Source organism: Macaca mulatta, chromosome 8, assembly GCF_049350105.2.
Source record: "Macaca mulatta isolate MMU2019108-1 chromosome 8, T2T-MMU8v2.0, whole genome shotgun sequence".
NCBI lineage: Eukaryota > Metazoa > Chordata > Mammalia > Primates > Cercopithecidae > Macaca > Macaca mulatta.
The window spans coordinates 125,782,665-125,799,760 of record NC_133413.1 but is presented as its reverse complement, the minus strand read 5'-3'; the positions used below and the strand labels follow the sequence as shown (position 1 = coordinate 125,799,760).

Genomic DNA, 17,096 nt, shown 5'->3' with positions numbered 1-17,096 from the left:
ACTTAAAAAATAAATTTTAAAAATGCAAATATAAGTAAAAATTATATGTCTATATTCACCCATACATGTCATGTATGTGTGTATATGTACACAAGTTAATTAAACAAAATTGTGGACTTTTATATAAAATTATAGATCAAATAAATCATAGACAATTGGTGGAAAGAGGATGACCTACATCAGATCTAGCCACTTAACATTTCCTTCAGAGAGTATAAACATTTTGGAGCGTGTAGTATCTGCACGTGTTTTTAAAATTATGCATAAATTAATTCTTTGTTAAATCCTACTGCTGGTTCCTTAAGTTTCATTAATTTACTGATTCTGCCATTATATTTTTATAATTATTTTATTCCCAAAATTTTTATCTCTTAAGTCAGCTATAACTCCTTATCTTGGGAGAGAAGTATGACTTCCATCTTTTTCAAGTTGACATTTTAAAAGATAAGAGCATTAGCACCTGAAATTTTTAAATATATTAAACTAGAGGACCTTGAAGCTACTTTTTTTGAAAAGGTAATGAATATATGTGTATATGCTTATACATATTATAAATGTATGTTTGTGTGTGTATTTAGCTATAAATGCATGCATATATATTTATAAAGTAGCCAATTTTAGTCAAATTCCAAATGGAATAAAATGTATGGATATAAATGTGCAACTACCACCCAAAATTTATTCAAAATTAGCAGTTTCTATGTCTGGGTCTGTATAAACCTAAGTGAGTCCATTTTTTTGATAATCGAGGAATCAAATATCTATTTTTCTATTTTGTGTATGTAATCTGTGTGGCCTCACTATATGAAAGAAGAAAACGACCTGCAGCTAGACATGAGTAATAAAACATGCATGAGGGAATGTGATCTACAAAGTGTTCCTTTATGTTCTAGAAAGGACCCTGACTCCTTCCTCAAATTTCAACTTAGTTTTTGTGTTCGAAATATGTATCTTTAAAATGGAGGAAGTCACCACCAGAGTTATGTAATGTAATCCTTAAAGGTCTTTTAGAATGCAGTCAAAAGGAGAGCATAGGAAAGAAAGACAGGAGACATGTATTCATATATTTTTAAATGTGTAATTGATGTAATCAACTCTTTAAAAGACAGTTTCTTATATAAGGGAATTTTAGGGTCACCATTAATACATTTTTTCATGTTGTAAAAATAAATAGGAGGCCCTTTGTATAAGTTTTATGCATATGCACATTAACGTAGATATTGAGTTATATACTTGTATATAAGTTCCAAAAGTGTATTGTTTTCAATATCTTCTAAAATCTAATATCTATTGAATTATTCAATCTCTTCTGAAATTAAGAGAGAAAGGAGAAATTTAATGATCTCTGAATGCCTCATATATGTCTAGCATGACGTTCCATAGTCTCACAGACATAATTATGTTTATGTTAATTGAGTATGTATGTGAATTGAGAGAACTCCAACATAGTAATAAAAATAAATTGGCAATAAAAATTAATCATAAGTTATCAATGTCTTATTTTCCTCCTACTGAAGTAAATAATTATTAGCCTGACATTTACAGCACTCTCCTAGGTACTCTATTGCTTCATTTTTCAAAATTACCGTATAACCAATTATATTTGTTCTCAACTATGTAAGAAATTTCTTGACATTGTTGGCGTTTTAGTCCCACTTCTAAAAATATATTGCTTTAATGAAAATAAAAACAACTAGTGACATCTCACTCCATGGTAGTGCTGAAAATGATTCCATTTATTCATTTATGTGAGTGTATGTATATATATGTTTGTATGCACATGTATATACATAACCAACATATGCCATATCTATACATTTTGCAAATTGCTCATAAGCTCAGACAAACAGGGACTGTTCCTTTCCTCTCCTCTCCTGGGCCTAAACATGGCCCAGAATTTATTAGTTTTCTTTTGCATTTCACAAAAGTGAAACTGTTTTCAATCTAAGTTCTAGTTTCTGTAACAATGGTTGTCCTTCATATTTCATGAATAAAGGTATGCTTAAAGCATAATGCTTGTATGTGTACACACACGCACACACACACACACACTCCAAAGCGGCTGCAGCATCTCTTCTGTTAGAGGTCAATTCAATTAAGCTATCACTAATTAAATGCCCACTGTATGCAATGCACTGATAATATAAAGATTAAAGGAAAAAGTAGGTCCTTCTTCAAGAACCTCCTTTCCCCTGTGTGACTTGCACATGTAAATAATTGGAATCCAGCAGTCTGTCTCCTATACCTATGCTGAGAAAGTAGAACTATTTTATGATTTCAGACAATTCAATATAGGAAAAACCAAGGCAAACTAACATTCGAATGCTCCAAAAGTTAAGTTTGTACATTGTCACAAAGTTCCTCTTATGATGAAGACTAGTTTTGATATATTTGGGGTAAATTTGTAAATGTGAATTAGCAAAAGATAAGTCACAACTAAGCATTTTTGTTTGCTTTTCATTTTTTGTATGTGTTTTAAATTTCAGCTACACTATGAATCCTTTTTCAAAATATTTTTAAGAGCTTAATAATTTTTTTCTTTTCTTTTAAAAAAATCTGTATTACTTAACCATAGGGAGAAATGACATTTCTTTAACACAGATGACTTTAAACAATAATTATGGGTAATTTCTTGCTATAATTTATTTACATCTTTTGCCGAGATTGTGTGACAAATTCAATGTGTTCATCTAGAGGAAAAATAATGCCAACAGAAAAAGAATATAAACATGAGACAGGGGAAAATAAAGTTGTTGAAAAGTTAGTGTTGTATTTTCAGAGCCCTTCTCATGAAATAAAATCTCACTCACCAGGAGTTTTGTGTCTCAAGTTGGGCCGCCAGGTCTCAGTTTTGGTTTCCTGATATTCTGCTCGATGTACAAAATGTCAAAGTGAGAAACAGCTTTAACTGTTCCTTTTGGTACGGATGACTGAGGGGCAGCCTCCAGGATGCTTGATGCGATGAGGTAGTTCTTACTTTGGTATGCGATACAGTGTGATTAATAAACTCCAGATCACAGAGAGAGCCGGGTGCGAGTAAGGCTAATATGAGTGCAGTTTCCTACCCAAGACAATGTATTACCTTGAGCTAATCTGGTGGTACTGAAGAGAGAATTTATACATATATATATATATACACACACATAACAAAGACAATCACTGCTTTCTTCTTGAGCAGCTGCAGCCTGTCCCACTAATGGACGTGCAAAAGCAAAAACTGGCAGCATAAGGTATGTGTTCGTTTTTACAGATGGTACTGCAGACAAGTTGGTAATTGAAAAGGAAGTCGTGTACGTGAGCTATTTGACGGGGCAGGGAGTAGGGACAGCCTATTACAGGACTTCCCTTTGTAATTGACTGGGTGAGTTATTGAAGTAGTTTTCCTGTGAAAGATTTCAGTTATTACAAAATTACATCATTATTAAGGAAATTCATAATTCCACGTTGTCTTTTAAAAATCATGTTATTAAAACTTTAGAAATCAACTCAGTTTTCCCTGTCTGCACAGTACCTCTATCATGAAATTATCTGCTCGTGGTCGTTTTCACCAGTAGTGGTCACAGAGCTCTTATTTAAAGGCACATCTTTCGTTTGAATAATGACATAACATTAGGTGCTTATTTTAATCATTGGAGAGGTGTCCGTAAATACCTATGATTTTATGTGTCCTGAGGACATACAAAATTGAATTAAATGAGAGATAATATTTGTAATGGTTTATAGTTTCAAAAATAAATGAAATTCAGGTTCATTTGTTTTTAGTCTCCCACCACCTCACTCCCCGTGTTTCTGAAAGTCAGAGAGAATGGCATGTTCCCAGAGGTATTCCCGAGAGAGTCTGTGAAGTATTTAATCCAAATTGCGTATTTGGCATCAGGGTCGTTTTGTGGACACATTCATAGTTTATTATTAACTCTTTTAACTGTTTTGAACCTCTGTATATTTAACTCATGTATTCCCATATGTTTTTGTTGTTTATATTAAAATAAGCAGTGGTTGCCATCTTTCTGCTGAGCAGGCTAAAGCCTGTGTTTTAACATCTGACTTGTACTGAATTCTTTCAATTGGATAGCCTATAAAAACTGTTTAGAGTTAGGAGTATTTTTGTCATTACTGTTCTGTGATGAAATGCAAAAGTACGTCACATATGAAGAGTATAATAGTAAACTTCATAGATAGATGAAGAACATGAAGTTTTATATATAATATTGGCGGAGTTTTTAAGCAGACATTATTTAAAATATTTTTATATTATCTGATTCTTGAGGAATTTGGTAGAATAACCTCATCTCTCAGAATTGCCAGTAATGTATCTTGAATAAAAATGATACCAAATATCACAAAAGGTCTCTGCCTTGGAACATACACATATATAAAAGAAATCTAGTAAATTGGTACCTGAACATGTGTGTTTACAGAGCATGTCAAAACCCCAGCACCATTTTTCTTGCCCCAACTCTAGCCAAGTCTTCTGCAAAAGCAAACAGAGACTTTCATCCGCAGCTAACCTCCCATGTAGCAGGCGCTATGAGAAGCTAAGTCAGTGGTGTCACCAACTTCTGCTTTTAAGCAGCGGCCTGTTTCACATACTTTTTTTATTTTTTTGACACAGCAGGATCAAAACACATGTACTGCATCCCTCCCCCTTCCCCAACACTGCCCCCCCATCAGCCAAGTGCTCTGTTCCTCTGGCTGTGACTGTGTCGACCTCAAAACAGCTCGTTGCCATATCTGATGAAGGATGACTCATTTCTTTCTGGTACCTCAAAACTTGCATAATTTCAATCAGCTGTTATTGGGTGGTTTGAAGAGATAAGGGTTCTTTAAGGCCAGGATATTTTGAAATATTTTTGGTAAAAAATTCCCCAATCTCCTCTTTACTAATAAGGGCTGAAACATGGTTCACTGTGGCTTTCAAGTGAAGACAACCTGGGTTTGTATCTTACCCCTACTATTCAGCAATTGCAAATTGCTTCTAAGCCTCAGTTTTCTCATCTATAAAGTGGAGGGAATAATAATAATGATGATAACAATACTTGACTCTTAGGATCATTGTGATGATATCAGATAATGAGACGAGTCCTATCGTATGTTATCCTGCAAACACATGTACAATGATGATTATTTAAAAAGGGACAAAGTTAGTCAAACAAGAGGATTCTATTAAATAATTGATTCAAAAATTCTTTTTTATTGATTAATTTTCTATTTATCTATTTTAGAGATAGCATCTCACTCTGTTGCCCAGGCTGGAGTACAGTGACATGATTATAGCTCACTGCAGTCTCGAACCCCTGGACTCAAGGCATCCTCCCGCCTCAGCCTCCAGATTAGCTCAGATTATAGATGCATGCCACCACACCAACTAATTTTTTTTTAACTTTTTGTAGAGATAGGTTCTTGCTGTGTTGCCTTGGTTGATCTCAAGCTCCTAGCCTCAAGCAATCCACCCACCTTGGCCTCCCAAAGCACTGGGATTACAGGCATGAGCTACCACGCCTGACCAAAAATGCTTTTTAGAATATGATCCTGTCTTATTGCCTAGACTTAGAGACCAGAATGTGTTTTTTGATGCTGGATAAGTCAAAGAACTATTGTCAGTTTCATACTTCACCAATAAAAGGAGAGTAATAATAACTAGTAATTCACTGTAAATCTAAATTGGGATAAATATGTGTTAGGAGTTCTTAATCTTGGGATCTGGTTCCGTCAGCACTCAAATCCACAGGAAATCTTTGGATACATTTTGTGAGGGACATGCTTTTGACCATGTTAAAGTTATTTGGAAAATATTTTACACTTTATTTTTTCTGGGGAGTGTCATAAATTTCACCAAAAGATTGTATGATCCCCAAGAGTGTGAGAAACCATCAAGGAATGACTGAAGTGTATATAGCTGCCTCAAGGGTGGCAACACTTCATAAACCAGTTATTGTGTTAGGTACTATGAAGAGAATTATTATTATTTTTTTCTGTTTCTTTCAAAATAACCATTATATATTATAAATTTTAAATATATCATTACATATTATAAATTATAATATGTCATTATATATTATAAAGGCAGCCCTAGAAAGGTGTAATACATGAAATATTAATAACTGTATTTGACTCTCTAATTAAATGCCTAGAAGCTGAGACTTTTGGACCTTAGGACTTTTCTAGAAAGGTCTTCATCACTGATATTTTTATGATATTTTTATTTTTAGAATGTGAACCTATCCCAGAATAAATCTGCTTATTAAATATATTATATAAATAAAATATGCAACAGATTTATTAAAAGAATCAACTCTTGTGCTGACACACTGAAGTTTAAGAGGTGCTAAAATTGTTTAACTGTGCCTCCGAACGGCCTTTTACTATATTTTTTCCTTCCAGTGTCAGATTTTGGCACTGGCATAGAAGAACGTCCCTGTAGAGCTACTTTCCAACCATTGTTGTAGCTGAAGGAAGGGTGAAAACAGATACATGATGGCAAAAATAGAAGCACTGAGAGACTTGAGTAGTTCTTTTAACAATAATGACTTTCACGTGGAATGAAAAAAAGACAGTGCAGACATAAATTTTCAACCATATTTTTAGCTGTCCAAATGCGTACTTGCTGTAAAGGCAGAACATTATTACAGAAACAGCATGGTAAGAACTCCAAAAATCTGGGTTTTTCCAATTCTGATTCTATTATGTAATTTCATTATGACATAGGGTGTTTTGTTTGCTCCTTTACCAAATATGGGGTTGTTACCAAATATGGGGTTAAAGAAGGGAGATGGGGTCCTCAGACCTGTGTAATAGGTTTTATATCTGTGTGATAAATTTCTAAAACCTTGAGATGTAAAGAATCTGTATGAGTAAAGAGTGGGATATACCTGGGGAAATGGTGATTTTCGGCTGTGTCACTCCTAGAATCACCAGTTACATCTCAGAAGAGATGGAGCTAATGTGTTTAGCACAGTGGCATTACCTGATATATTGGGTAGCTCCCTATGTGGCGACGTTGTCAGTGGGATAAGTCTTAGATGTATTCATATCTCAATGCAAGTTATGATTACTACAGTATGTATTGCCTCATGTCCTGGAACAAAAACTGTTCTATTGCTCTTAGCCAGAGATGCCAGTTTAGTTTACACTGGTCTCCATTATCATTGCTGATGTGTTGAGGAAGTGAATTTAATAAGCAGGGTAAACAGGTTTTGTTTCCAAGCTCTATGGTGATTATAAGATGGGTGCTTGGCTGAACCTGATAGAGTCCCTTCAGTTTTTTGGCAAGAAATCTGAGGGCAAAGAGGACTGTTTTAAAGCAGGCAAAGACATGCTGTACAGCCCATTTCAATGGATTCTTCACAATTTTATTTGAAACAAAAGTTGGCCAGGATATTGGTAAACTATTGCTTTCTGTTGGCAGAGTGCTTTCCCTGCTCTTGTCCAATTGTTGGCCAGCCTGTGCTCCTGGTAAGAGTCTGGCTGTTCATCTAAAGGTGTTTATTGCAAACTATCATCTATTTTTAAGTTGTTTTAGCTCCTGAATTCAGTATATTCCATAGGATCTACTGATGTGTAGTCAACAGCTGGTTAATTCTCTTTTGGAGGGGAAGAGGGCAGGGACATGGCCTTCGATGTCTCCTAGTGGTGAATGATAGAGATAAGAACTAAAATAATATTCAACACTTATTGAATTATTGAATGTCAACAATTACTGAATATCACCTACATATGTGACAGTCATGAACACATATACTCATGTCAACTCTATTGGTTGCTAATAGAACAATGTGATTGATAGAACATTATGACTAATGAGAAAATAAGCAAGTATTAATTTGTTTCTGAAATGACTTAGACTATTACACTTTTTTGCAAAGGAGCACAGGAAGTAACCCCTCTGATTATTAGGTAACTTTTAGCCTTTAAATGAGATTTACGAAGGGGAAATGCTTTGGTATCTTCAGAAAAGTTTCCACGTAATTCACATGATTTCAACTGTCAATGTTCATGAACAATTTCTGTTTGTGTTACTTTAGCTCTATACTTAGTATGTTTTTAGAAGATTCCACTGGAAAATCTGCAAGATTACAGACCATGTTTGTCTTATGCTGTGGCCCTGGCTTGTAGCACAGTGCCAGGCACATGGTGGACATGCAATAATTACTCCCAGAACTTAACTGAATTAATTTACCACTGAGATTGTATTACTGTGAAATCATACCAGAAGCTTTGCTCATAACCATCTATGCATTTCGCTAACATGAACATTGCAAAGAATTTTTGATATAATTAAATAAACACAAATTTTTTAAAGAGTTAAAAATATTTGAGGTACATTCATACTAACATTATATGAATCAAATTTCAAATTGATTCAGTTTAAAATGGCTAAGATATAAAACCATAAAAAGTATGAGTAAATATTCTGCCTATCAAGGCTTGTTATGTAATTACATGGTTTCAGTATGGTTCTTATTCATAGAAAATTATTGTAAAAGATAATTTCTTCACAAATTCCTTCACCAATGGAAACTTTTAATATCTTGAAGATGAATATCCGTGCCTGTAAATGTTAAGCCACTTTAATAAATCATTCAATCAAATTTACTTCAGATGAAATCAGTTCTTTTTCAAAATTTGGAGATTTGGAAACCTTAAAATTTTTATATTTGGCTGGTCTTCAAATAATAAAATAAAATCAGGAATAAAAACAGCTGAACCAATTTAAAATTTAATAAAAAATGTCTTAAGTCATATCTGGGTTTCCTAACATGTATGCCAAGGCTCAGCTATTTATCAATGATATAGAGCTGACTGAAGATTTAAGTCTCCGAAAAGCAAAACTTGAATTGGAAACTTAGAGAAAATTTCAACTATTGTAACCCTTGTGTTGGTGTTAGCCATGAACCTAAAGACAAAAGGTGTTGTGTTTTGTTTGTTTTAAATATTTAGTCATTATACTTATTGGTTTACTCTAAAGGGGAGGGAAAAATTACATTGGATTTAAAGTGTATTCGTATTAAAAGATAGGTAGGTCATTTTCTATTTCTATTTGATGATTTTTCAGATCCATCACCTACATTACTGTTGTGAAAATCAGTGTTGTGGCTATAATATTTGAAATACCGAAAGGGATCAAGGGCTCAAAAGACATGCAAATTATCACTGAAAAGCATTTGCCAGGCAATCACTGGCTTCGAAACTCTTTGCAGTTAACTGTTCGTACCATTATTCATCCTTTTTCACATAGGAAATTACCAGCCAACGGAAATGGCCTGGAGACAACACAAATGCAACCTAAATTTTACTGGTCAAAGCATTAAAAGAAAAGCAAACAATCATTTTCTCGAATTGCTGATTCCAGAATTTTTTCTGTAGAAATTTTGAGTTGAGCTGACTGATGTAAATTTGGGTTTTCAGCCAATCCTCCTTCACTCTTGCCCTCCATTGAAGCCACGTAGATGTGGAAGGTGAACTTAGAGCAGTTTAGGGGCAGAGATTGCCACTACTCTATGTGACTTTACATGTGTGAGTGGGCAGTCTTCCCTCAGTCTGCGAGGAGAGTACGATTTGTGCTATATATGCCCCTCAGGAATGCCAATTGGTGTTATCGGCTAGCTACTTATTCCTACCTGTTTTCCCTCCCAGCACTGATCTTATCCATATGACCCATAATTCTTCCCTCTCACACACAAGGTGATGGAGGTACAAATTATTATCTCTTAAGACAGCTTGTGGGAAAAGGAGAAATTTATTATTTAAACATAAACAGACACAGATAGAACCATCAGCAATTTGTGACTATAATGATATAGATAAAAGAGAGCTACCTCCAGCACCTAGCGAGTACCTGGCATCAGCTCCTTCTCAAAAATACATGTGGGGCTGGGTGTGGTGGCTCACGCCTGTAATCCCAGCACTTTGAGAGGCAGAGGCGGGTGGATCACCTGAGGTCAGGAGCTGGAGACCAGCCTGGCCAACATGGTGAAACCTGACCCTACTAAAAATACAAAAATTTGCCAGGCGTGGTGGCGGGTATCTGTAATCCCAGCTACTTGGAGGCTGAGGCAGGAGAATCACTTGAACCCGGGAGGCGGAGGGGGGCAGTGAGCCGAGATCACGCCACTGCCCTGCAGCCTGGGCAACAGAGTAACACTCCGACTCAAAAAAAAAAAAAAAAAAAAAAAAAAGTGTGGAAAGTAGGAGTGGACAATGAATTTTCTTGATTGTGTTTTCTACATCATCATCAGCCGTCTCTGCCCAACTCCAGATTAATTTGTCAGCCTGAATGGAAGACATTTAAAAGGGATTTAAAAAAAAAAAAACACTACTTTTTTTCCTAAACTATTTTTTTCTAAAAATAATGATAGAAATAATAGCAGGCAGGATTATTTTCAACTTTCTTAATGTTTAGCCTAACAGAGCACTGTCCCAGGTGCTTATTCCTTACAATACTCAATGACGATTAGGAAACGGGATTTCTGTCCTTAATAGGCTTACTGCAAAGGAGAGTGACAAAGTATTTTAAAACTGCCATGCAGGATAAAGTATGAATGAAATAAGGTCGTTAGTGCTTTTCTTTTTCTTTAAGTTAAAGCCAAGCTTTGTTTTTGAAAATAGAGCACAGGAGGCTTCTACTCTGCCTTCCTTTGGTAACAGGCTGCTTCCCTGTCCTTGATTGGGCTAAGGATGTTGATAACTTCAAAGGAAATCCCTTACTGTGTCCTGCCAGGTTACACTGTACACAGTGTGACCAGGTCAGGACTCGCATCTGTATGGTGCTTTAGAAAGATGTGGTTCTGCAGTGACACAGCTCAGGACACTCACTCCCTACTTCTCCCACCTTCTCTGCTGCTTCCAGAAATTTTAATTGCACCAAAAATAAGGTTCTACTAGGCTTACCAAAGTACTAAATTTGTTTAGATGGGAGGTAACTTCGTGTGTGAAAGAATTTCTCACCTACCTCCCACTCTCCACCCCCATGCAAGCTTGCTCCCATTGAATTCTAGGTGCGAACACCTAGATATTTCACTCTGACTCAACTTTCCATTCTCATATTTGATAAGATTGATATGAAAGAAACACATTTAACAATATTCAACCTTATGTTTTAAGCATCTCTCAAATATTAAATAACAAGATTCAAGGGCTAAAAAGAAAACTAACAAAATATTTTTCTCATACAAAAGAAATAATAATTGAATTCTCTTGACAAATAGGAGTTGAGCACTTACTACATCCCTAGCACTGTTTTAATTGCATCTGTTAATCCACACAAGGATCACAGTAGCCGGGCGTGGTGGCTCACGCCTCTAATCCCAGCACTTTGGGAGGCCGAGGTGGGCACATCACCTGAGATTGGGAGTTTCAGACCAGCCTGACCAACATGGAGAAACCCCATCTCTACTAAAAAATACAAAATTAGCTGGGCATGGTGGTGCATGCCTGTAATCCCAGCTACTCGGGAGGCTGAGGCAGGAGAATTGCTTGAACCCAGGAGTTGGAGTTTGCAGTGAGCCAAGATCGTGCCATTGCTCTCTAGCCTGGGTGACAGAGTGAGACTCTGCCTAAAAAAAAAAAAAAAAAAAAAAAAAGAAGAATCACAGTAGCTCACACTGTAAAGATCGGAGAACTTTAAGCATTGAAAGGTTAAGTGACTTGCCCAGTGTTGTGCCTGGCAAATGGCAGAGACAGGTTTTGAATACGAGTATTCTGACACCTAAACCTGATTATTAACCTCCAAGCTCTACTGACTCTGAATAAGTGTATTCAAAGTACTCCTGATATATTTAAAATGTGATATGGTTTACCTAAAATATAGCAAATTATATTAGAGTCTTAAGTGCAGCTTTTAAAGCAAGCTGTGCTTTTGGAAACCAGTGCTGTAATTTCGGGATTTTCCCTCTAACTAATGAAAGGCATTTTCTTTGCAAGAGAATTAAGCACCAACTTGTGCAAGGGTTGAAACACTCACTGAAATCAGGATTACACCCACTTTGGCATGGTGTGTCAAGCACCCAGGGCATAAGGAAAGAAAAGCAGGCTGGAGAGAATGGTTACACATTCACATTTGAGCTGCAGCCATATATGTGGGTTAGTTTCCAAATGGACATTTACATTGCCCTTATGTGTATCAAGTTGGTGTTTATTTGCAAACATGTTATTTAGATCTAGGAAAATGACAGGATAGCCCCAGGAAAGTTTCACAGTTATAACCTAACTAGGCTCCCAGTTTACTTTGCATAAAGGGCGTCCCCAAAATGTTTGATAAACACAACTTCTAATATTTCATTGATTTTGGGGGAAGCAGCAGTCCACTTTTGCAGTAGGCACTCATTGGGACTTGCAGACTGACACCCAACATTTGTTATTGCTGTTATTGAGACTTAGAAACTCATGATACATTCCTGGTCCAGAGTTGGGTGGGGGGAAGGAGAAAAAGGGGAGCCAGAGATTATCTTTGAAAATCTAGTTTTTATTATATCACCTAAAGTAGCACAACCTGCTACACTAATGAAATCGTGTTCTTGGTTTAAAAGGGCAATTGTTAGCCTGACTTTGTGCTCACTAAAAACATTCCCCCAATCTTGTTAAGTTATTGCTCTCATTTCAGATTTTTATGGCTGTGCAGCTTACCAGCCCTCATTTCTTTACGTTTCATTCATTTTCCTTGTATTGATGATTAATGGAGGATGTCGAATGTTAGAGTGAGCAGGCATCAGCAATTGCAAGATCATAATTAGTTTAGCTGACGAGGGCCTCTGATAGCACTTGCATCTGGATGGAAAAATTACCCTATAGGGAACTGGCTGCTCACCAGGTCTTTTTAGTGATACATTGTGAAACACCCGATGAATCAAATGCCCTTTCAATGCCAAGAAAGTGTTCCAGTCTTGAAGCCAAAATTATGTCTGCAGAAAGCTTTCCATTTGAAATGTATCAGAGTACAATTATAACCATTGTATTTTCTTGGCAGGGATACCACTCTTCTACAGTATGGACTTGAGTTAAATAAATTGCCTAAATTTTATGAATCCCTGAAATTTTGACTTATAGCACATGTAATATTTAATTTCTAATAAAATTAGGTTCCAGCAAGACTTTTTCCACTCCTTATCTAACATGCATATTTTATCATTAAAGGCTTTGCTTCCTAGAGAAAGGAGAGCCGAACTACAATTCAGGCTGTCTTTTTTTTTTTTTTTTTTTTCTTTTTTTTTCAGCAAGAGAATTCCATTTCCTGCCTGTTAGTATTTGTGCCTACAAACACAGCCTGACTTTTGTTTAAGTGAGAAGTTTAATGGAATCATTACTTGATAGCAAGAATGGAACAAGCAATACTAATTATCTAGTTTTAAATATTCTTAGGTTATTTTGAACCTGTTGATTACAAAACTCAGGCCACTAGAATCAATTTGTATTTGGAAACTCTTGTGATTTCCAAGTCTAAGTCAAATAAAGTAAAGAAATAGCCATTGAAGGGTCTGTGTTGCCTGACTTAAGTAGGCACCTCATAAGGGTTCTCATTAGTAATACTGTACTTTTAATTGGCTGAAGTTTCTCCAAACCCTCTCATGTTTGAGGAATAGAGGAATCTTTCGGATTTTACAATTGCAAACGAAAGATCAGAATTGAGTGTCTTATATTCTCTTAATACTTACGTTACATGAATGACATACAAAAACACAGAAATCAAGTTTGATTTTAAATGGTTTACATTTGTTCCAAACGTGACTATATTTTAAAGCTCAGGTGGCATGTGTTCCTCCTTTCCAAAGTGTATTAAACATATTGCCATGTCTGTCGTTTTGACTTGTGTTTTGACACTTTTAAAAGGTATATTTTAGGGTTCCGCATTTAGGAGCCATCATTAAAGCCATAAAACCCAAAGTTCAAAAAGTTAAAGCTGTTTCTATGAAAAGCCTTTGGTGTTCCACACACCTCATCCATCACTGTAGGGTTAATTATAATGAAAATCAGTGGTGCCTATTAAACACAATTGAACCTGACCTCATTATGGGCAGTGTGGTTTTATACTGTCATTGTTGCTAGTTTAAAGACAAAACTCCTGGGTTGATTTGGTCTAACTCCACTGATCATGTGACTCACCTCTGACCTTGGGTTTTTTCCCCTGTTTCAGAGGCGTAGAGGCTCCGGTGTTTTTTGTGCCAATTGCCTGACCACAAAGACCTCTCTCTGGCGAAAGAATGCAAATGGCGGATATGTATGCAACGCGTGTGGCCTCTACCAGAAGCTTCACTCGGTAAGAACTTGTTCCACTCTTTCAGGAAAAGCTTTATAAAGCAGTGTTGGCCTGGTCTGTGGTGTGATAAGTCCCATTCCCTGGCTTGCAGTGCCTGCCCCCGCAGGGTTGTTTAATACAGCCACTTGGAGTGCATGTGTGATTTATGGTGAAAGGGGCTTAGATGTGATGGGGAGACAGGTTTGAGGTCATTAGTAATGCATTATGCTTCTTTTGATATAAAAGAGGAAAATGATTGATTTCTGGGAACTTCACAGCAGATAGTTGAATTAATGGTTATCAGAATTCAGTAAAATTATTTTAGGTAAAAAAATTTTTAGAAGTTTCAGAAATATGCAAAACATTTTTAAAAATGAAAAAGGACGCTTTCATTGTTCAGTATAAAATAAAAGTCAGGGAAAGAATTAGTATTTTTTAGTTTACCTTTGGAATTTGCAAGTGTTATCTTGACCGCTTTAGGGGCTGGAGGGACACATTCGGAAGGATAGTTCTGAACTGAACCAGGATCAGAGAATATCACATGAATCTCCACAGTGCCTTCAGTGGGTATTTCAATAAGGTATCTGAAGTTCTGAATAGCACACACACCAGGGTAGAGTAAGGTGCAAACATACTTTGTCTTTTAAGATCTCCAGCAGGCTTTGGCTCACGGAGGTCCTTTGAATTACTTTTCCTCAAATTTTAGTTAGGATTCTGTAATAAAATTAAAACTCACAAATCCTCCATCTGAATTTGGATTTGACTTACTGAAGGATTTTTTTTTTTAGTTTAGAAAGTTCATCTGCTGACAAGAGCTGACTTTAAAATAGGAATCCCCCACTTCGTAAACAGAAATTTATTTCCCTGTGCCTTTTTCATTTTGTTTGGCATTTCACCATAGCTCTTAGCACAAGCCAGTGAATACATTATGGCTACAGGGAATACAATTTTAGACAAAACGTTCTCATATATGGACTATTGGAAGCACTCTTTAAAAAATGCATGCTGCTAACAATACTAATTGGCAGTAACCTGTAAAAACCTTAGTTATTAGCATGTAGCAAGTAGAAAGATTCTGCCCCCCGCCACATACCAACTTATTTTTCTTTTAACCTTCATCATTTAAGCATAGCAATAAGCTTCTATTTAATGGGAACTGACATTAATGATTTTAATTGAACTCTGGCCAATCATAGGCCAAAAGTAAATTAAAATACTACTCTGCCAGATTATGGTAATTTAACCACTGTGATATGAACTAAACTATTTTCTAAAAATTATTTTAACATTCATCTGTCCAGAGGTAAGATGTTTTTAGTTTTGAGGTTTTTTTAAAAACCATACATTGAAATACATAAAGGTTATGTTCACATTTCATGTCAAAAACTGACACAAAAGTTATGATTGTTTAAAAAAGGAATTTATGCAAATTTCAGGTTTCTTTACAGTGTATAGATTAAATAATGCATATGTTTATAATGCTAATATGAACTCTTTGTAAACCTTTGTAAATCTGAGCAAAAGAAATGCACATGGCATAACTAAGCTGTGTTACATTTTCTTTCTTTAACAATGAATTGTCAATAACAACAAGTGTGTTATCTTTCTTCACTTCAAAGTATGTTTGTAGCAACAGAAATGTTCAAAAAAGAATTTGTAGTTGTACTCGTTCAAGATATAAGAGGTACTCCCTTGCATTCAAGTGTATCACTTCTAGGAATAATTTATAAATTATATTTATATTTATTTTAAAATTTATATTATATTTATATTATTATAACATATTTATGAATATGTGTTTATATTTAAAAATGTATAATTTGTAAAATTATACATTATATACACATAATGTATAATTTATAAAGTTACAAATTTATAAATTTATATTTATAGTTGTTTTATGTAGAAATTATTTTCTGATTTCAGTAATCTTTTAGAAAAATCAGACTTTAGCTCATTTAAAGATTATCCTAAATTTTTAACCTATAAATATGCATTAATTTATCAGACTGATTCCTTTGATTTTATACATCAAAGAGCTCCAACTGCAAGTAAAGTTTTTATTATAGTCTTATCCATGGATTTAAGTCATATTATATAAATACCTGTTGAACATGTCCATAAATACCAATCATGTAATGTTGAAGCTAAACAAAATACTTAAGCTGAATGAAAGTTAGCACTTACTTTAAGAGTAGAGTGACAGATCAGATATTTAAACCAAAGCTACACATGAATTTAGATTTTCAACACAAAACTAATGCTTCACCTATTAACAAGTAGAATCTTTCATCATAAATATATTATTTAAGGGAGAGAAGTAGAAGTGAGAATAAAAAAAAAATCCCTCTATATTGCTTTGATGACCTGATATATTTCCGCACAATTCTGTCAGTTTATCTTTATGCTCTGATATTAATATTTTATATCCACATTTGCAATTATTTAGAAGCACGCATGTATTAGTTGCTTAGGTTGCCATAACAAAATACCATAAACTGGGTGGCTTTAAACAGCCAAAATTTATGTTTTCACATTCTGAAAACTAGAAATTGGAGATCGGGTTCCAGCAAAGTTGGATTCTGAGGAGGGCTGTCTTCCTTACTAAGCCACCTTCTATCTGTGCCCTTACGCAGTGGAGAGAGATCTCTTTTTCTTCCTCTTCTCATAAGGCCACAGTCCCCTTGGATTAGGGCCCCACCCTTACAACCTCATTTAACTTTAATTTCCTACTAAGGACCCTGTCTCCAGATACAGTCACACCGTGGTTTAGGGCTTCAACATATAAACTTATTCTGTCTATAGCAATGTGTAATTTTTCCACTGTTAACAATATGTATCGCCTGTGTTACTCTTGTATGCTGGCATT

General features: G+C 35.3%; 1 protein-coding gene across 4 annotated transcripts in view; it reads left to right on the top strand.

The window, feature by feature from the left end:
- Positions 1-17,096, top strand: part of TRPS1 (transcriptional repressor GATA binding 1) — a 258,490-nt gene that overhangs the window by 237,578 nt on the left and 3,816 nt on the right. For all 4 annotated transcript variants that reach the window (XM_015145904.3, XM_015145903.3, XM_015145902.3 and 1 more), the window contains one exon: positions 14,126-14,248. In XM_015145904.3, coding sequence (XP_015001390.3) covers positions 14,126-14,248 — 123 coding nt within the window. The remainder of the gene's footprint in view (positions 1-14,125; positions 14,249-17,096) is intronic.